This window comes from Drosophila mojavensis, unplaced genomic scaffold (genome assembly GCF_018153725.1).
Source record: "Drosophila mojavensis isolate 15081-1352.22 unplaced genomic scaffold, ASM1815372v1 contig_80, whole genome shotgun sequence".
NCBI classification, from domain to species: Eukaryota; Metazoa; Arthropoda; class Insecta; order Diptera; family Drosophilidae; genus Drosophila; species Drosophila mojavensis.
Genome location: NW_025318906.1, coordinates 4,821,414 through 4,843,090, shown reverse-complemented (window position 1 = coordinate 4,843,090; position 21,677 = coordinate 4,821,414). Strand labels below are relative to the sequence as shown.

Sequence of the window (21,677 nt, the reverse complement as noted above, 5' to 3'; positions counted from 1 at the left end):
GCAACAGTTGCTGCCAATTTAGCCAGACTAGTGTCAGCTGCTGGCAGGGCTGACTGTCTGACCGACTGTCAAAATCAGAGCCAGAATGCAAATGCCTGAACAGTGGAAACTTGGCCTGCAGCATCAGCGATTCCAATCAATTAGTTGTTGCTGTTGCTGTTGCTGTTGCTGTTGTTGTCTCGGCCATTGGGTCAAGTCGATATTCAATAAACTATCGTATTTTATTGATAAATTATGCGCTGACTATCGCGACACCGATCGGCGTCGCTTTACACATGTCCGTGCCTGTGTATCAATAAATACTAACGGTAATTGCAGTCAGATCTCTATCCCTCTCACTCTCTCTATCTCGCTCTGTCACTCACTCACCATCGCTCGCACTCTTAAGTCTCGCTGATCGCACACACAGCTTCCCATCAGCCAACATCGCCGGAAGTCTCTGTGCGGCAAATACTCAAGTCTCTTGGGCTTTATTTTTTTCTTTCTTCTTTTCTTCTTGTTGTTGTTTTGTTTGTCTGCTGTTGTTGTTGCAACACTTCTCGGCTCTAGTTTAGTTGCTCCGGCCCGGTTAGGCTATAGCCACTGTATCAATAAATTGGTAACACATTCAGATTCAACTTTCATACCGGATAACCCATATTTCGTATTATTTTGTATTTAATTATTATTTCAGCTGCTGGCGCTTTTTTGTTTAACAATTTCCAAATGGGTTTTGTCTCTAATGAAGTGCTGTTAGTGTGTGTCTAAGGCGGAACTTATTAATTTTGTTGTTTCAACAAACAGATTCGAGAAGGCAAAGGAAGCACTTTACCATTGTTTGTGATCAATTTTCTAAAGTCATTTATATTTAAGTATTAACGAGGAAGTATAGAGATTTATAGATCATGTTTGGTCTTAGAAGAAAGTGTTCAAGAGTTTCAACAATAGGTAGATGGGAGAATCGGAAATGAGAGTAAGTTGAGGGCTCTTAAAATGAGCTAAAAAGTTCTTAGAGAGTAACTCAGTTTTATATGCTGCTAAGGAATATCCCTTAAGTTTCCCTTAGTTGACTTTCAACTTCTTTTACTTCTTTGTGTTTTCAACCCTTTCCCCCTCTCTCTCTTCTTTCATCACTTGACAGAATTTGTATTAAATTTTCCAGAAGTATTCGAGTTTTTTATTTCTTTTATATTTGTCTACGTTTATCTTATTAATATTCAAGCCTTATGTGCCACATTCCTCTCACTTGATTGCTCTGGTAATCAAATTGCAATAACCCCAAGGCATTTCTTTCTGATTGATTAACTTCTATCCACTTGCCTTTCTAATTCTCTAAGAATATAATATTTAAATTGCAATTACTCCGCTGCATTTCAATCTCATCTACTGAGGGCGTCTCTCTCCTTGCCTTCTTTTCTCTAACTTCATTCATGTGATTGGTAGTCAATCTCCAGTTACCAGACTCTTTTACTTCTTTCTTATTAGCCTCCCATTAACAAGGAATTATCCCACACATAGAACTTAATTATTTTTCAAAGCGTATCAGCACTTCGGCTCTGATTTTCTAAGCTCTGTAATGGTCGCAAGCCAAACAAAAAAATAAGGGTAAATAAAAATAACGAAAGAAATAGTTCAAAAAGTACGCGCGCTTGCAAAAGCTTTGAAAAGGTACAGCGAACCTTTTTCAGTGCTTGCAGCGCTGCATTGAGAGCTTTCGGTGGGTGCCGAAAAGTTGTCGCGCACGCGCAACAGCTGATCTTGTCGCGCTGTGCGAATTCTGCAGCGACAAATATTAGTGCAGCCAACTTTAGGGGCAATAAAACCTGTAAGCTTTTATCTACCCAAAGCTATATAAGCCGAAAAAGTGCAAAATTGAGCCCTTTTTCTAGAACTCCACGTTGCGACTTTACACTAAATCCATATATATATATGTATATAATATATATACATATATGGTGAGGAACTCGTGCGCTGCAATAATTAATAAAGGTACGAAGATTGGCATATTGTGGCATATTAGCTAAATAAAGCAACTTTTTCTCTAGCGCAGCAACAAATTTTCTTGACGCCCGTGTCAAATTTGGGCACGGCAATATAGAAAAAGCCTGCCCTAGACACGGGCTCTGTTTTAATTTTTTTGGCCCATCAAGATCGATCGCAGCAACTTTATCGAAAGGCTGGAGGAACTTCAACAGCAGGCGGGGGAAACACAAACGTGAATCGTGGCTCATAAATTGCATAGTGACAATTAAACCTATAAAACTTTTAACCCCAAAAACTCTAAGCCGCGAAAATCTAAAAGTGGAAAAAAAAAAAAACACACAGTCAAGAACAAAAACTCTAGTTCTACCATAATCAACTAAACGAAAAAAAAAAAAAAAAGAACAAAAACCACACTTCAATTACATATGTGACGTACACTGTAAAAATTTTGCTACTAGCAACTAAAATAGTTCACCAAATTAAAAGAAGAAAAATGTAAAATTAAAACCCACGACTTAAAACTAGCATGAAAATAGAAAAAATAATACGATGACGTAAAAAAAAAAAAAAAAAAAAAAAAAAAAAACATCAATAACATAATAATGAAATAATAAACTTTATCATATATATGCATATATATATATATATATAGATACATATATGCACATATAAAAGTAGAACAATATCAAAAAAAAAAAAAAAAAAAAAAAAATGAAGTAAAAGAAATAATAAAAGAAATTATATATAAATGTAGAACAAAAAAAAAAAAAATAAATAAATAAAAAAAAAATTATTTTTGTTTAAAAAAAAAAAAATAAATAAATAAAAAATCGAAAAAGTAAGAAAGAAAAAATAATAATAATTTGAATAGATATAAATATAAAAAGAAGTATAAAAATGTAAAGGTAAAAGAAAAAAAAAAAAAAAACAAAAACTGTGTGTTTGTCCGCCCCTATATTCTTTTTGTAACCTCAACGCCACGCTACAGCTACCACGAGGAAAGGCCTTTCATCGCTGGAGTGAAAAAATCTAAAGATCATGTAAGTGCTGGAAGATACCCTGTACTCCCACTCCCCCCAACCCCAAACCATTATATTTTTTTTACATGAATTAATATATACAAAAAAAAAAAAAAAAAAAAAAGTAATAATATAATGTTTGGAAATAATTGCATGCAAGAATGAAGCAAAGCATATTTTTTTTTTTTAAATTAAAATAATTTGTTTTGCAACCACATTTTTAAATAAAATTATTAAGACCATTTTTCTTTATATTTATATCTATTTGTTTGCCAAGTGAATTAAACTAAATGATTTCACCTAAATTATGAAAAAAAAGAGGTAAAATAAACAGAGAAATAAATAAATAAATAAATAAAGTAGATAAATAAACCAAATTTAATAAGTTAAATCTATATAAATATATATCTATATATAAATATATATAAAAAAAAATAATAATAATAATAATAATCATATTAAATAAAATGAACAATTAAATAAATTAATGAAATAAATAAAACAAACTTAGCATGAAATGAGGAAAAAAAAAATGAGAATATAAATATGAAATAAATAAATAACAAATAAATAGGATTGAATAGCAAGAAAGATTTACGATAGAAAATAGAACAATTTAAAGAATAGCATAAAAAAAAAAAAAAAGAAAAAAAAAAAAAAAAAAAAAAAACTAATAATAATGTAAAATAATAATGTAGAATAATAACAACATTGTTTGTATAAGAAAAATAATCGATTGTAATCTTAGTATCCCAATGTCTAGATATTATTTAAATGAATGGAAATGAATATTATGAATAATAGGAATGAAACCAAGAACAATATGAGTCATTAATCTGGAAGAAGGGTTGAAATAATGGGGTAGGCTAGTTAGTGTTGGAGCTTCTTTGGGGTTTTTCTGGTAAAATTGTTTGTGAAAAACCATGGTTGGGTGGGTAAAGAGCGCGTGTGCCGAATGCCATCTATGGCCACGCTTAGTTGTGTCGGTGTTCTTGATGTAAATTTGTGCCCGTTCTTCCCCTAATTCCTCAGTATAATTTGTTTTTTTTTTTCGTGGAGTATAGCTCCACCTCGAGTTTAAGGGATCTTACAAATTAAAATTTATGAACTCTGATCGCAAGGCAGAAAAGAACCCCCCCACACTCCCGACGAGCGACGGCACAAGAAGGTCCCGCTTATCTGTCTTGCGACCGAAAAACAAAGCCAAGTCAGTGCTTTGTAGAGAGAGTCTCTCTGCTGAATGAACACTTTTGTTTACATAAATTTTTGGCGCCCAACGTGGGGCATGAAAGTATGCAGCTTTATAGGCATCACGCTTTCAGAGTCCCATTTTTAATGTTCAAATAATCAACACGGTCTTTTCTCTAATCGCAGAAAAAGAGTTGGCTGTTTGAAACACCCATTTTGGTGATGGTTGAAAACTCAGTGTCCAGAGTGCTGAAATAGATTGGACTTGCTTGGTCGGCCTATCGCAACTGTGACAGATGAGTCAAATCAATTCTTAATAGGGACTACGAAGCTGAAAGATTCGAGCTGAATCTCAGACCGAGAAACCCGAATAAGATAAATTCAACTTATAATAACACCTGTATCACCATGTTTGCTCGTTTGTCTTCGTATAGTTGTTATTTCATTTAGATATTATTTTAATTGTGTTTTGTAAAATTATCAGATACGATTCCAGAATATTGTATATTGGGCCCAGCTCGGATATCAATACTGATTGTTCTCTGGTAGTTGTTGCAGGGCCAAATGAGATGAATCTGGGTGCAATATAAACTCATACCCGTCTGGCCAGTAGATGTTGTTATGACAGAAGTTGCTAAATGTTGAGAGTGTTGTCTGGAACTTGTGTATATGCTGCATTGGCGTATCCTTGCCGAACACTCACACTTTAGTTAACTTTTGCATAGCAATACTCTATAACCAGTTTTAGTAGCAATAGCCCAAAATCCATTATTTCCCCTAATTGTATAATATAGCAAGAACAGCACACAACAGCACAAAACCTAGCTACCTTCCCCATTATATCAACCCAAACTTGTTACATTCATTAGCAAATTAAAAATATTTAGATACAAAATGCCTATTTCAAGAAGTCCTCAAGATATGCGCACAGTAGAGAAAACTGTTAGTTTGTGTAGTCTTTGTAGCCAAGGGATGAGCAATACCCAGCAATGTTATTGTACCCCTTGTAAGCACAATTTTCACAAGTTATGTCTAGAACAGTGGCTGGAAAATAAGCAAGAATGTCCGGAATGTCAGTCCACATTGGACCCAAGGTCAATTAAGCTGGTTATTGGTAACTGTTCACCTGACCCGAAACCAGCTTCAACATCAGCAATTCCAGGTAGTTCGCGTATGGTAACGCGTAATTTAGCCAAAGCATTAGGTGAAGTTCCGCCTGAGTCTCTAGAGCATCCCCAAGAGCGATCGCTCGAAGGCAGTGAGGTAATTATATCCGGTTTAGATGCAAGCCATAATTCTGACCGAAACGTAGTTCCTCCTCCAAGAGGCATTAGTACCCGCCGACGAGGCCGACCCAATCGAGCCGGCCATACTCGTCAAGAATCGGCAGGCGTTGATTATAATATAATTCAGCAAATGATCGAGCAGTCAGTCACTCGTGTGATGTCGGCGCTCCGTATTGATTCACGGCCCAGCTCAAGCGAGCAGCTGCCGTCTATTCCGACTCCTATGGCATACTCGCCAGGAGGTTCGTCTGTCCAAAGCAGAAGAACAGCTGACATTATGCAGAAATGGAATCTCCATTTTGATGGGTCATCTGAAGGACTAGGAGTGGAAGAATTTATTTATCGTGTGAGAGTCCTTACTGACGAAACTCTCGATAGTGATTTTATGGGGCTTTGCAAACATTTGCACATTCTTTTCTCTGGGAAAGCTAGAGATTGGTTCTGGATGCTCCCCTTATAGAGCTTTATTTGGGTTAGATATGATAACTCATGGTTCAGACTACAAGTTGATAAAGCAATTAACATTGCTTGAAGAACCATTAGTACCACTATCTCGATCAGATAACTTATCCCTAATTCGTAAAGATATACAGGCCAACATAAAACAAGCTTATGAACGAAATGTTAAACAGTATAATTTACGTTCTAAGCCTGTTACATTTAGGGAAGGGCAGGAAGTGTATCGCCGAAATTTTTCACTTAGCAAATTCGCTCACAATTATAATGCGAAATTAGCACCCCAATTTTTGAAATGTAGAGTGAAAAAGAAACTAGGAAATTGCTTTTATCTTTTAGAGAATTTGCAAGGTCAAGAGATAGGTACCTTTCATGCCAAAGACATTAAGCAATAGACATCCGAACATATTCCCGCTAATATTCCGTCTAACGGTGGTATATTATCGGGTGGTGTAATGGTCGCAAGCCAAACAAAAAAAATAAGGGTAAATAAAAATAACGAAAGAAATAGTTCAAAAAGTACGCGCGCTTGCAAAAGCTTTGAAAAGGTACAGCGAACCTTTTTCAGTGCTTGCAGCGCTGCATTGAGAGCTTTCGGTGGGTGCCGAAAAGTTGTCGCGCACGCGCAACAGCTGATCTTGTCGCGCTGTGCGAATTCTGCAGCGACAAATATTAGTGCAGCCAACTTTAGGGGCAATAAAACCTGTAAGCTTTTATCTACCCAAAGCTATATAAGCCGAAAAAGTGCAAAATTGAGCCCTTTTTCTAGAACTCCACGTTGCGACTTTACACTAAATCCATATATATATATGTATATAATATATATACATATATGGTGAGGAACTCGTGCGCTGCAATAATTAATAAAGGTACGAAGATTGGCATATTGTGGCATATTAGCTAAATAAAGCAACTTTTTTCTCTAGCGCAGCAACAAATTTTTCTTGACGCCCGTGTCAAATTTGGGCACGGCAATATAGAAAAGCCTGCCCTAGACACGGGCTCTGTTTTAATTTTTTTGGCCCATCAAGATCGATCGCAGCAACTTTATCGAAAGGCTGGAGGAACTTCAACAGCAGGCGGGGGAAACACAAACGTGAATCGTGGCTCATAAATTGCATAGTGACAATTAAACCTATAAAACTTTTAACCCCAAAAACTCTAAGCCGCGAAAATCTAAAAGTGGAAAAAAAAAACTACACACAGTCAAGAACAAAAACTCTAGTTCTACCATAATCAACTAAACGAAAAAAAAAAAAAAGAACAAAAACCACACTTCAATTACATATGTGACGTACACTGTAAAAATTTTGCTACTAGCAACTAAAATAGTTCACCAAATTAAAAGAAGAAAAATGTAAAATTAAAACCCACGACTTAAAACTAGCATGAAAATAGAAAAAATAATACGATGACGTAAAAAAAAAAAAAAAAAAAAAAAAAAAACATCAATAACATAATAATGAAATAATAAACTTTATCATATATATGCATATATATATATATATATAGATACATATATGCACATATAAAAGTAGAACAATATCAAAAAAAAAAAAAAAAAAAAAAAAACATGAAGTAAAAGAAATAATAAAAGAAATTATATATAAATGTAGAACAAAAAAAAAAAAAAAAATAAATAAAAGAAAAAATTATTTTTGTTTAAAAAAAAAAATAAATAAATAAAAAATCGAAAAAGTAAGAAAGAAAAAATAATAATAATTTGAATAGATATAAATATAAAAAGAAGTATAAAAATGTAAAGGTAAAAGAAAAAAAAAAAACAACAAAAACTGTGTGTTTGTCCGCCCCTATATTCTTTTTGTAACCTCAACGCCACGCTACAGCTACCACGAGGAAAGGCCTTTCATCGCTGGAGTGAAAAAATCTAAAGATCATGTAAGTGCTGGAAGATACCCTGTACTCCCACTCCCCCAACCCCAAACCATTATATTTTTTTTACATGAATTAATATATACAAAAAAAAAAAAAAAAAAAAAATTAATAATATAATGTTTGGAAATAATTGCATGCAAGAATGAAGCAAAGCATATTTTTTTTTTTAAATTAAAATAATTTGTTTTGCAACCACATTTTTAAATAAAATTATTAAGACCATTTTTCTTTATATTTATATCTATTTGTTTGCCAAGTGAATTAAACTAAATGATTTCACCTAAATTATGAAAAAAAAAAAGGTAAAATAAACAGAGAAATAAATAAATAAATAAATAAAGTAGATAAATAAACCAAATTTAATAAGTTAAATCTATATAAATATATATCTATATATAAATATATATAAAAAAAAAAATAATAATAATAATAATAATCATATTAAATAAAATGAACAATTAAATAAATTAATGAAATAAATAAAACAAACTTAGCATGAAATAAGAAAAAAAAAAATGAGAATATAAATATGAAATAAATAAATAACAAATAAATAGGATTTAATAGCAAGAAAGATTTACGATAGAAAATAGAACAATTTAAAGAATAGCATAAAAAAAAAAAAAAAAAAAAAAAAAAAAAAAACTAATAATAATGTAAAATAAAAATGTAAAATAATAACAACATTGTTAGTATAAGAAAAATAATAGATTGTAATCTTAGTATCCCAATGTCTAGATATTATTTAAATGAATGAAAATGAATATTATGAATAATAGGAATGAAACCAAGAACAATATGAGTCATTAATCTGGAGGAAGGGTTGAAATAATGGGGTAGGCTAGTTAGTGTTGGAGCTTCTTTGGGGTTTTTCTGGTAAAATTGTTTGTGAAAAACCATGGTTGGGTGGGTAAAGAGCGCGTGTGCCGAATGCCATCTATGGCCACGCTTAGTTGTGTCGGTGTTCTTGATGTAAATTTGTGCCAGTTCTTCCCCTAATTCCTCAGTATAATTTGTTTTTTTTTCGTGGAGTATAGCTCCACCTCGAGTTTAAGGGATCTTACAAATTAAAATTTATGAACTCTGATCGCAAGGCAGAAAAGAACCCCCCCACACTCCCGACGAGCGACGGCACAAGAAGGTCCCGCTTATCTGTCTTGCGACCGAAAAACAAAGCCAAGTCAGTGCTTTGTAGAGAGAGTCTCTCTGCTGAATGAACACTTTTGTTTACATTTTTTTTTTTTTTTTTTTTTTTATTTTTTTTTTTTTTTTTATTTTTTTTTTTTTTTTTTTTTTTTTTTTTTTTATTTTTTTTTTTTTTTTTAAATAAATTTTTTTTTTTTTTTTTTTAAATTTTTTAATTTTTTTTAAAATTTTTTTTTTTTTTTTTTTAATATTTTTTTTATTTTTTTATTTTTAAAATTTTTTTTTTTTTATTTTTTTTTTTTTTTTTTTTTTTTTTTTTTTTTTTTTTTTTTTTTATTTTTTTTTTTTTTTTTTTTTTTTTTTTTTTTTTTTTTTTTTTTTTTTTTTTTTTTTTTTTTTTTTTTTTTTTTTTTTTTTTTTTTTTTTTTTTTTTTTGATTTTTTTATTTTTAATTTTTTTTATTATTTATTAAATTACTTTTTATATTTTGGGGGTTTTTTTTCCTTAAATTTTATTAAAATAATTTATGGACCCGTTGGGGAGGGGGGGGGGGAAAAGGAGGGGGAGAGAGGGGGGGGGGGGGGGGGGGAGAGGGTGGGGGGGGGGGGTAAAAGGGCAAAAACCAAAAACACAACAAAAAAAACACAAACCACATATGGGTATGTGTGGCTGTTTGCGGTTGGCCAACACTCAAAGTGGCCGCCACGGTGCAACTTATGGGGCAGCAGTTGCAGTTGCAGTTGCAGTTGCAGTGGCTGATGATGATGAAGATGAAGATGAAGTTATTATTATCTGACAAGGGCATCAGCGCCGCACGGCCAACTGACTGCCTGGCTGCAAGCACTTAGCGCTGAGTTCGTCTTCTCTTAGCTATCTTTATTAGAGGCGTGACTAACAGCCGCCCTCCCAGCCCGCAGGCCTGCTGGCTGGCCTGCCGTACTGGCAAATGTGTACGCTTTGCTATTTGCTGAGCAGCAGCCATCATTATTCGATGTGTAAACGGCGGCGATGTCCGCAAATTTGATTAGCTTCATCTGCAGACCCAACTGCTGCCTCGATCGATCCGATGCCTCCTTCTGTTGTTGTTATTGCAGCCACAAGATGCTATCTCGATGCAGACTCGAAAGTGTTAGATTTTCCTGCTGCTCTTTTCTGTTCTCTTCTCTATTCTGTGCTGCATAAGAAATGAGGCATTTGGAAAGTCTAGAAAATTATATGCAGCAGCCGCCGCCGTCGGGTCGATCGATTCATTTTTACTTTTTAGCTGTGAAAGTGGCCAATCCATAAATCGTGCAGCTCCCACCAATTAGTGTGCAGCCTGACAATGTAGACAAACGAAAAAGAAAGCAATAAAAATAAAAATAAAAATAAATATATGTTTATATTTAAATTTATATATACACAAATTCCAGTGCAACACGACAAGAAAATTTATTTAAAAAACGAAAAAAAATAAAAATAAAGTAAAACAAGAATGTCATTGCTAACAAGCAGTGGGCAGGAGAGAAAAAAGAGCCAATGAACTAAGGAAAATAATTACAAACCCAGAACAATAATAATAAGCAGCAACAGCAACATGAGCAGCCTGTCAGCAACAGCAGCAACAACAGCAACAACTGCAGCAGCAGCAACATCGAACGCTGCCACAGCAACGGGCAACTTGGAGCCGGCAGTGGTGCCACGTACCGCCAATTTGCTGGCATGCAAACAATGGTGGCGCGTCTGCTTCTTGTATGGCGACCAGCAGAAATATTATCGACAGCTCTATAGCAAAGCGGCTGCCCAGAGACTGGCGGCCAGTGGCAGCAGCGCCAACGAGGCTAATCATGAAAATGACAATGCCAGCAGCAACAACAATAACTGCCAATTGAGGGGAACGCGGAGCGATGAGTACGATACGGTTGGCTTTGGCACTGGCGATTGCGATTTTATCGCAGCGCAATTAGATGCCGGCGAAGATGCGGACGATGGCATCGATCTGGGCGATAGCAGCAACCACCAACAACAACAACAACAACAACAACAGCGTAACAGAAGCACAACAGCAACAGCAACGGCCACAAGCAATCGTCCGCTGTTTCCCGCCAAATGTGAGACATCGACAACGGCGCCGCGTCGCAGCAAAAAGCTGCTGCGCTCGCTGCGTGCCCATGTCAAGGGCGAGCCCAAGCACAAGGAGCAGCAACAGCAGCAGCAGCAGCAGCAACAGTTGCCGCCAGAGGAGCCCACCAAACGCAATGCCAAGGTAACCGTGCTGGACGATCCCTTTTTGTTCGGCATCGATGCGGATCATTTGGGCGATCTGATCCGTGGCAAGCACTACAATACCACGGACGCCACGGAGCACATCGCCAAGTATTATAGCAGGCAGCTGGAGCAGCAGCTGGAGTCGAGCTGCACCGCTCAGGTGCTGGAAATAATCGAACAGTCCGAAGAGGAGGTGCTCAAGGAGGAGGAGCCCAAGCCGGCGTTGCCACCCAAGCAGAAGCAACAGCGCGCCGCACCGCCGCCACCCGCACGCACCACTGCACCAGCCCTGCCGGCAGAAGGAGCTGAATTGCTACCGCTTACCGCCAACGATCTAAAGTTTCTGAATTTGAGCCTGCGCCAACGCAGTTTGCCGCGCAGCATGAAGCCGTTTAAGGATCCGCATGATATTAGTTTCACTTTCAATGAGCTCAACAGCTCCAACTGCAGCGCCACGCAGCCACCGGAAGTGGTCGGCATAACCGAAACGGATCCAGAAGCAGCAACAGCAGCAACAGCAGCAGCAGCAGCAGGAGCACGAACAACAGGAGCAAACGCATCGAGCACACAGCAGGAGTCAAATGAGTGAGTAACTTTTTAGCCCCCCCGATCTTCGATCATTTGTCAGATGCAATATCGCTGACAATTTAAATGCATAACTTGGCAAAGTGATTGCCGTTGGTTGCTGCTGGTGGTGCCCTGTGCAAATAATGATTGATTACCCGGCAGCACCAGCGACAGCCAACAACTTGTTGCGCAAGTTGGCAGTAACAGAAGTCAATGAACACACATTGCGTGTTCTCCACACAGCACAGCACACAAAACCGCAAAACTGCACGCAACAGCAACGCACAGCAACAACAACAACTTGTTCTCAGTGCTGTTGTTGTTGTTGTTGCTGTCGCTGCTGCTGAAATTGAAACCAATGCGAGACGCTTGACGGTTAGCTGGGGCGCTCTTTGCTCGGCTGACTGACCGGCCGGCCGGTTTCGCTTGTTGCTCTGTGCATGCGCATCCTTCACTCAGCAACAGCAGCAGCAGCAGCAACAACTGAGCGACAGCGACAGCGACAACGACAACAGCATTGGCATCTCATGCTCGGGTTACGCATACGCCGCATTTGCCGGCAGCGACAGCGACAGCGACTGCCAAAGTGTGATTTACCAATGCCTTTTGTCTGGCGCGGCTCGCTTTACATAAACATGAGCAAAAGTTGATGTTGTTGTTGTTGTTGTTGCTGCTGCTGCTGGTACGGCTCATGTCATGATTGTGCATAATGCCATGCAAATATTGTGGCCCTAAGTTATTGTGTTTGTGCAGCACGCAGCTTATGAAATATGGGCGCTGGCTGGCTGACTGTTTGGCTGCTCTGCAAGCCTTGCCCTCGCTGCCAAGGAAGAGCGCATTAGAGTGGGCCGAAAGGAGCAAAAAAAAATTTGCGCAAATGCAATTGTTCTGCAGTGTCATGACATTGCCTGTTTTGGCCGTCGAGCAGTCGAATATATTGCATATATTGTTGTGCTATTGAAGCGCAGCAGCTCTTTATGATTTACAATGCATGCGCAAAACAAAAGACTTAGGCAACGAACTTGCCCATAGGCGAAGCCAAACGGCATGTGAACGAGGAAAAAGCCAAACAGAAGCACAAAACAAAACAAAACAAAACAAAAAACACAACTCAATTAGCTGCTGCTTTTGCATTCAAGCAAAGCCAATGGGTCTAATCAATGCATTTCAAATGGGCTGACAACAGGAAAGGCCCGCCAGGGCCCATGGAAACGAGCTGAACTTAGAACGCACTCGCAAAACATAATTAATAATAATAACAGACGCCGTTTTGATGCCGCCTGACAGTCAAGAGCCAGCAGCTAAAAAGAAATTACTGTAAAGGCCAAAACGAAAAGCAAAAAGCAAAAAAGGCGAGAGGCAAAGGAATTTCTGATTGAGGATTCAGTAGCTGCCATTTGCCACACGCGAGTCAAGCGAATTAGCCCCGCAGCCACTTGGAGTCTCTCTCTCTCTCTCACTCTTCCTCTCTGTCTCTTTCTTTCGGGCAACATTTCAACAGTTCTTAATGCACCCACTGATATATACTGCACATTTTAATTGCAACTTTTCACGACTCTTAATGAAGTTATTAAAAAATTGCCCGGCAATCATTTAAGCTGAACTCGCTAACTCCAACTCCGAATGGCCATCTCCAGTTGGCCATCGCATTAATGGCTGCAGGTTTTACCTGAATCTTACCGCAGTCCAGTCCACTCCAGTTGAGCCATTTGCTGCTGTGCTCAGCTCGTGTCTAAGCATTCAATTCAATCTTAACTACCATCGACAGTTGCATAAATCTCGAGCTTTACTTGAGTTGAGCTGCTCGCGCCACATAAACTATTTGCTATATAGTTGGCTAAGCAGGGCTTAAATGACTTCTCCGACTTGGCTTTTTACGACAGCAGCGCATGTCGTTTCCTTCTTTCTATTTTGTTCTAATGACAATTCTCTCTCTCTCGCCCTCTCTCTTTTGCTCGAAACATAATTAGCTAAACGGCAATGTGTAAAGTGCTTAAGCATTTTGCTTGATGAGCAACTAGATGGGTCTAGCTGGAATGGCTCAATTAGTAGATTTTCTGATAAGTTTTCAATAATATATGTATATTATATATTATTATATCTTTTATACATATATATTTAAAAAACGACCGTATTTGTCTTTCGACAGCTCTGATGCCAATATGGGCTTCTCTATGTAGTTTAAAGAGCTTATTATTTATTGACTTCATGTCGTGTCCGTAGCATTACCGAACAGACAGACAGTCGAATAATAGAACATATAAGTTATATGTATGGGTGTATGAGTGCACTAAGAGTAAGTGAGCACAATATATCTAAAGAGAACATAAGCTTTGGGGAACTTATTCTAAAAGCAACTGTTAAATACTGCGCCGAAAATTATTTTATTTCTATTTTTTTTTTTTTTTTTAATAAAAAGTTTCAAGAGGGAGTGAGTGTATAAAGAACTCCGCTACACATGAGGCTAGATCTTTCTTGTTCTTGATGTATATAACAAATCACAAATAGTAAATACTCAATAGCAAAATCTCAGCATGTTCAGGAATGACATAAATACATATTGATTTGACCAGACGAACAGCGCGTATAATATTGTTTTTGTAAAGAAGCTAAATCAGCTAAATTATTCACGATTTGATCTGTTTCTTACACACAAATGCATAACTAAATAATATTCCCCTTTCGAACATTTCAATGGCTTTGAAAAGCTATTCAAAAATATTTTCAAAGAATGACACAAGACAAATTTCTTTTGAGAAGAAGACAATAATAACTCGGGCCTTAGTTCAAGTCTAGTATACAAAAGTAAATAAAATTCCCTACACATCACATTGTCTTGACTAAGAATCAAAGCTGTATATCTATATGTCACTAAGAGCCCAGACATATATCTCAGGTATGTCAACAGGTCTGGCTCAAACCCAGGCTAATTGTTTATTCAGTTCACTTAGACAATACAATTTATGGCCGCCTGAACTAACGCTTGGAGTAGTACAATAGGAAAAGAGACACAGAACAATTTCTAAATATAGTCGCAGGCATTTTGTGATAGACGATTCAAACATAAATCTGTGGCATTGCCAGTGTCAATGCGTTGGGTTGTAGTACACGAAATTTCCATGTAGAGCGCCATGCATAAACAATAGTTAAGAGCGAGGCGGGCATTTGTCAGGGCAAACACTTCAACGCCTGCCAGGGAGAGACACACTTGTATTGATTTTGTTTTTAATTAAGAAAGCCATTAGGGGCACTTGGGCAACAACAGCGAGCAGCGGCAGCAGCAACTGTTGTTTAAGCCAAGATCCACTGGCACATTTGCCATTTGAGCCAAAAGCGCCTGACAAATGAGTTTTGGGCGTTACTGAGGCATTTCTGTGCGACTTGGCTGTAGCTGTTGCTGTGTTGCAGATGCAACTTAATTACAAAAACAAAATGCAACAAATCTTGTGAGTGCATGCAACTGGCATAGCCAGCCAGACAATTGGCCAGCTTGCCAAACAGTTGCCTGCCAAGTGCCATTTGCAAAGGTGGAGACTTCCACTCCAACTCTGACTCCGACTCCGACTGAGAGGCAGACCGTGGCAGACGGCGCCAGAGAGGAGAACAACAACAAGTGTGCCGCCTCTTGATTTATTTATGCAAAACGATAAAATATGATTTTGTCCCTGTGAAAATAAGGCAGGCCATTAAAGTCATGTTGTTCCTTGAAGAAATAAACGCTTCAGCTCTTTACGCACTCGGTCTCTTTCTTGCGCGCATGTTTGCCATGCTAATTACTTTGGCCAGCACAACAGGGCAGCACTTATATACATATATATGTGTGTATATATACATGTATTTATACCTTACACAACAATTGCGTCGCATATTAATTGTGTATTCGGTTAAAGCGTGATTTCTCAGCCGCGATAATGGCCATAAGCTGAAGTTGCCCTTCCACGCGTTTCGGCGCATTTCTTAAGCGCTTAAGCAGCTGTCAAAGTGTCCAAACTCGAATCACTTGGGGCATGTCCGATTGCCAGATATCCGAGGGTATCAAAAGAAATTGAAATCGGTTTCTCGCATCGAGAGCTGAGTGCGTGAGCGACGCACATAGAACTATAGATTTTAGAAATATTTCAGAAAAATTAATTGTCAATATTTTCTATTAGAAAAAAGTTATCAGTGGGTATTGATATATCTCTGTAATTCTTCTACACCCAAAAAATATATATGAAATACAAAAGATATTCGTTATGTATAAAATATATGAAATATAAAATACTTTTATTTTATTTACAATAATATATTCTGCTGTCTCGATATGAATATGTTCTCTATACCTCCATCTTTTTCTCCACATCTATCTCCATTTAATCTAAAAAAATTCTGTATATACATTTTCTGACATAAAATAGTATTCGACATCTTTGAAATATTTGGTTTCAATTTCATTTCGTGCTTTGTCGTGTCACGCTTTCATCTCTAGCCCAACTCAAAGAATTCCTGCCATTCTGCCAACTCATGATACATTTTGTTTAGCTTCAACATGTCTGCGCCCACGTTAGCCAATTGGTCATGGATATATTTTGTGATACATACACAAACACACACACACACTCGCACACTATCACACAGCATGCGATGAAGTGCGTATTTTGGCATTATGCAGATCTGTTTGGCCGCCTTTTGTTGCCAAAAGTTGACAGCTGAATGACATGCGCCGCACTCAAAAATATTTTATTGTTACAAATATTTCTCTCTCCCTCTCTCTCTCTCTCTCTCTCTCTCTCTCTCCCTTAATGTTTTTGTTGTTTAAGAGGCAGGCATGCGGCTACAAATCACTTAATGCATTTCTCTCGCTAATTAATTAAACATTTAGCGCACACACACGCACAACATGCTGGCTATAAATTTATTGCGCGATAACCGGAGCCAATGAAAATGAGTAAAAAAGAAAAAAAAAGAGCTGCGCGTAATTTTCATTGACAGCTTCACTTTGGCGAGCCTTTGCATTTAAATTGCCTGCATGCCACTCGCTGAGGCACTTACGCAGTGCGAGGGAGACGGATAGCGCGAGAGCATGAGCAACGGGGATGGGGCGAAGGGGCTAGGGAGCTGGTTGTTGCATTAACACTCTTTGCATTCCTGCCTCGTTAGCTGTTGAACTTGCCAGCCCAAGTTGGTGGCCAGGCTTTTCTGGTTTTTCACTCGTGGCCAGTGGCAAGTGGCAAGTGGCAAGCGGCAAGGCAGCAAGGCTACGCTGCCTGCGTCCATTTCTAATCATGATAAGCGTTTTTGGGGCCGGCAACACGACGACACGTTGCGCATTATCATTGTTTGTGTGCATTTGATATTATGTAGACCTTATCGAGAACAGAGCTACTCGACCAGTCCAATACGCACACAGCAGGCAGACGAGAGCAAAGCACGGCCATTACTATCTGGCATTAATGTTTCCGTCTGAATATGGGCAGAGGCCACTACGAAACGAAACTGTTATGTGTGGAAAAAGTCGACAAAGATTGGGTCGAATGGGAATGTCAAATGCGAAGAAATGTGTGGAAGAATCGGTTGAGAAAAGATATCCAAATCAAAATCTGTAGATATGTGAATATAATAAGGAAATAAGATTAGACAAAAATCGATAAATAGATAAATAAATACTAAACTGTTTATATATTCACATAATCTAAGTTTTTAGATGTTTATATATACAAGAGGCAAATTCATTTCTTATTCAATCCATTCTATGTCCGGTTAAGCTGATTGATAACCTCTGTCCGCATGACGTGAATGAATTCCTGAGCAAGAAAAATTCCTGTTGACAGGTATATGCAAAGCAATTATGACTGACAGACCTTACCCACTTTTTACACAGTATAACTGTTATGGCCAGGCCATTAAGATCTCTCTCTCTCTCTCTCTCCTCTCTATCTATCTCTCTAACTGCTTATCATGGCTAGTCCTGCACGCTTTGCGTTTATCAGTGGATATCAATTGCATAGATTATTGACTGTCATGCAGTCATAATAAAAAATAAAAAAACGAAGCAATTAGCAGCTAATTATGTGGCATGTTAAGCTCGGCTGGCTGGAGGTTGTCAACATACCAGAGAACAGTTAGCCAGGCCAAGTTCAGCAGTTACCGTTTGACTTTGTCAACATTTGCCAAAAGTTTCGTCGCTTAATTTTGAGCCAGTTGTCGTCATGTAGTAGTCAACAACAATAACAACAACTACAACTCAGCTGGGGAAACAAGCCGCAGTCGTAGCAGAAGCAGAACTTGTCGGAATCCCAAATGCAGACACGATGCAGCTCTCGGCTGGAGTTCGATTTCAAAAGACGCAGCATCCAACATGCTGCGCCGACTGCGTAGGCAGCAGCAGCAGCAGCAGCAGCAGCAGCCACAGCCGCAGCATCTTCTACTGCTCCCGCTGCTCCCATCTGTGTTTAGTGCTCTCCTACTGCACTGCACTGCACTGCTTTGGTTTTGTTAATGGCCAAGAAATTAGATTCCGATTGCAGTTGACCATAAATCAAAGCCAGGCAACTTGCACTCTGGGAAATAAACCGCGGCAGCAAAAGCGGCTTTCTGTAAATCATATTACGGTTAATTTGTGAACAGTTTTGTTAAGGAGCCTCGCACATAAATCATCCTCATCGACTGCATCTCGCTTCGTCCCCCCACTCCAACATGTTTAGCGTCTGCAAATGTCATTTATAATTGCGGTGGGGCTTTATGGCTCTCGCATCGGGCAGGTGCCAAGGCTTTAATCAAATGATTTATGCGACTCAAATGTGGGTCTTAGGTGTGAAATTGCGAAATAGCTTTCAGTACTTGGAACGCATATCTAAATGGAGCTGCTGCAATGTGAATGCCATTGAGATAGCCCCGAAATGACTGAAAGAAAACATATTAGCTGAAATGAGATTTTGATAGAATGTGATCGATCGCCATAAAGAAATATCTTCTTGGCCTGTCTGAAATGAATATTGATTTGACCAATATTTGATTGTTAGCCCCACTCAATTTCCCATTCCACATGACCTTCAAGCGCCTATTTTCTCATCACAATCAACATTCAATCAAAACATTCATAGGGGATGCCCTCCAGTCAAGGTCTTCAGATGATAAGTTAAACATTTATCCTATACATTATGTGCTCATGTCTCGACGCTGATGTATGGTCAATTGAACTCGACTGCTTCAAGTGGCAAAGGTGAAACAAATATCAATCAATGCCAATTTGTTTAGCAAACAGCACAAACTCACAAAGCCAAAAAGTCAAAAAGCCAAAAAAAAAAAAAAAAAACAGAAATAATTATGGAAAAAAATTTAAGATGAGCCGCAGCGAAATGTGTTAAGCTAACGGATACACAAATGGCCCGAATGGCTGGCCAGCCAGTAATTATGGTCAAAAACAAAATTGAGCATAATCACCACGCACTAAGGAAACTTGGATGTATCAAAATGAAAATCGAAGCAGCCGCATAATTTATAATAGCCCCAAACACAAAAAAACGGAAAAAATATAAAGACGATATGAAGAGGAACACGAGTTGAACAAAAAGCATAAAAAGCAAAGACACGGCTTCAATTAAAAACAACGAGCGGGAGAGAAAGAGAGAGAGAAGAGAAGAGAAGAAAACAAAAACAAGTTCATAGACCAAAGACAACGACCGTTGAATGCTAAGATGCTGGGATGTTCTGAGGCTGCTTCTGCTGCTGCTGGCTAGCCGTAGGCCGCTGAATGAGCGAGAGAGGGAGAGGGAGTGAGAGTGAGAGAGAGCGAGTCTTTGGTAGAACTCTGGCTATATTCAATCAGTGGGCGACCCGAGACAAATGCATTTCAATTTTGTGATGAATTTACAGCGAGTTAAAAATTAATTAGACGCTAGCCGAGAGCAGCAGGAGGAGCAGGAGGAGCAGCTACAACAAACTAACGCGTCCAATCAATTACCATAGTCAACATTATTGGCCGTTATGTCAGCAGCAATGGCTCAGATCCCACAGCCTCTCTCTCTCTCTTTACTCTCCCTCTCTCTCTCTCTCTCTCTCTTTCGACAAGCATTTAGCGCGCCAAATTTGCATTGATGATGCAATTTTTCAGCAGCAACAACAGCAGCAATAGCAGCAGCAGCCGAGGCAGCAGCGATTGCAAGTTGAGCTAAGTGCAGATCCGAGTGCAACGTTTCCCGGCATTTTCCGACAGAGAGTTCTGAAACCTGCTTTTGTTTCCAGCTAACACTTCACTGGGCGGCAGACGAAGATCGTTTTAGTTGTTATTGTTGTTGTGGTTGAAGTGTTGTGGCATCTTTGCTTCGATGTTTGCCGCGCAACATCACATACACACACGCACAGACACACACACACACTGGCGCACACAAATTGCTGGCATAGTTGTTGCTGTTGCAGCAGCTGTGAAAATTTGCACGCTCACAAAACAATTTTCGTTGCCGTTAGCAGAGCAGCAGAGCAAAGCCAAAGTGAAAAGCTAAAAGCCAAGGCGAAATGTTGCAGCAACATATTTGCCGCCTGCTGCAAATGTTGGCGACAACAAGAACAGCAACAGCAACTGCAACAGCCAACTGCAACTGCCACAGCCAACAGCAACATTAATTGGTCATCAGCTTTGTTACCGAAAGATAAGCAAACAATTTGTTCTCGGCTTGCCTGGGAGCCAACCACGCCCCTAGCCTCTCGGCCCGCTCTGGTGCTCCGCATCGATGGCGGTTGGTGTGAAAATTCGCGTTGTGATCTGCAAGAATTATGCAATTATTTTGCTTATGCGCGACTTTCTAAATTGAACATACAAATTAACAGCTGCCTTTCATTTACAGTTAGTCGTTTAATTGATTTCTCTGTTTCTCCTTTCCGCACTCTCTTCCTCTATCTCTCTCTCTCTTTTTGTGTCTTTGTGCAATTAGTGCCACTTGGCGTATGCGCAATAAATGCAATGGCCACACGCAGTCGAAGAATGGGCCACAGCATGGGCTCACTCTGACTGCGGCAGACATTCTTAATCAACTTTTAGCTGCAGCAAAAAACGACAACAGCAAAAAAAGGCTAGCAGCAACGAGCTGGAATTTTTACCAGCCATGGAGCGGTACGAGCACGAGGTCTGGGTACGACTCGCTGCCAAAGTCAATAAAAATGTCAACACGCCAAATGTCATGTTGACAGCGACTATGGCTGGAGGCTGGAGGCTGAAGGCTGGAGGCTGGAGGCTGGGTGTAGTTGAAGCCAGGCCAGACACAATGCAGAGACAAAAGGAGCCGAAGGAATGGGGGCTTAGATGAAGCTGTGCTACGTGTGTTCCTTCCATGTTTGCCATAAACTTTACGACAATTTTTATTGACAATTCAAAAATCGTTTATGACAATCGCACTAGTTGTGTGCGCGCTGCATGGGTTTTAATAAAGCTCTCTGGCCGTAGTTAGTTCTAGTGGCTGTTGTAGCTGGACGTGCATAGGGATATGATAGGATAGGGATAGGTATATCCTAGCTACTAGTTAGTTGGGCGTGCGTTTTTCATATGAATTTTATTATTTTGCTAAATCTTTAATATAATTTCATATATATTTAATTACATTTTTAAGTCTTTATTATATTTTGATAGAATGCCATTTCTTTTCACACTCAAACATTTTGCTTTGTTACTTACTTTGAGCGTAGAGTTATATGTCTGATTTCATCATATTTTTAATTAGCTTTGTTAATTATAAAAGTTTGCATTATTTTTTTGATTAATAAAGTGTCAAAAATCTAAAAATTCTAAAATAGACAGGAACAAAAAATTATAGTTTAGATCTTTAGATAAAATACTTGAATTTTATTCAACAAAATTAATTTTCTATAAGAAATTTCTTTTTGGTATATCAAAGAAAACGGATTCTCATTTCATATATAAAATGAGTTTATATATATA

At 38.4% G+C, this 21,677-nt stretch overlaps 1 protein-coding gene and 1 long non-coding RNA gene across 4 annotated transcripts in view; both read left to right on the top strand.

Annotated features, from left to right (window-relative positions):
* Positions 1-21,677, top strand: part of LOC6578741 (protein prickle) — an 80,151-nt gene that overhangs the window by 47,595 nt on the left and 10,879 nt on the right. Inside the window, exon 1 of one of the 3 annotated variants that reach the window (XM_015163303.3) lies at positions 10,374-11,785. The exons of the other annotated variants lie outside the window; for them this stretch is intronic. Coding sequence (XP_015018789.2) covers positions 10,530-11,785 — 1,256 coding nt within the window. The 5' untranslated portion in view covers positions 10,374-10,529. Of the gene's footprint in view, positions 1-10,373; positions 11,786-21,677 lie in introns of those variants that run through there. 3 annotated transcript variants of the gene reach the window in all.
* On the top strand, positions 3,487-7,205 carry LOC122757727. The gene is made up of 2 exons (XR_006357846.1): positions 3,487-6,780; positions 6,838-7,205. It is a non-coding gene; the product is annotated as an uncharacterized LOC122757727 (long non-coding RNA).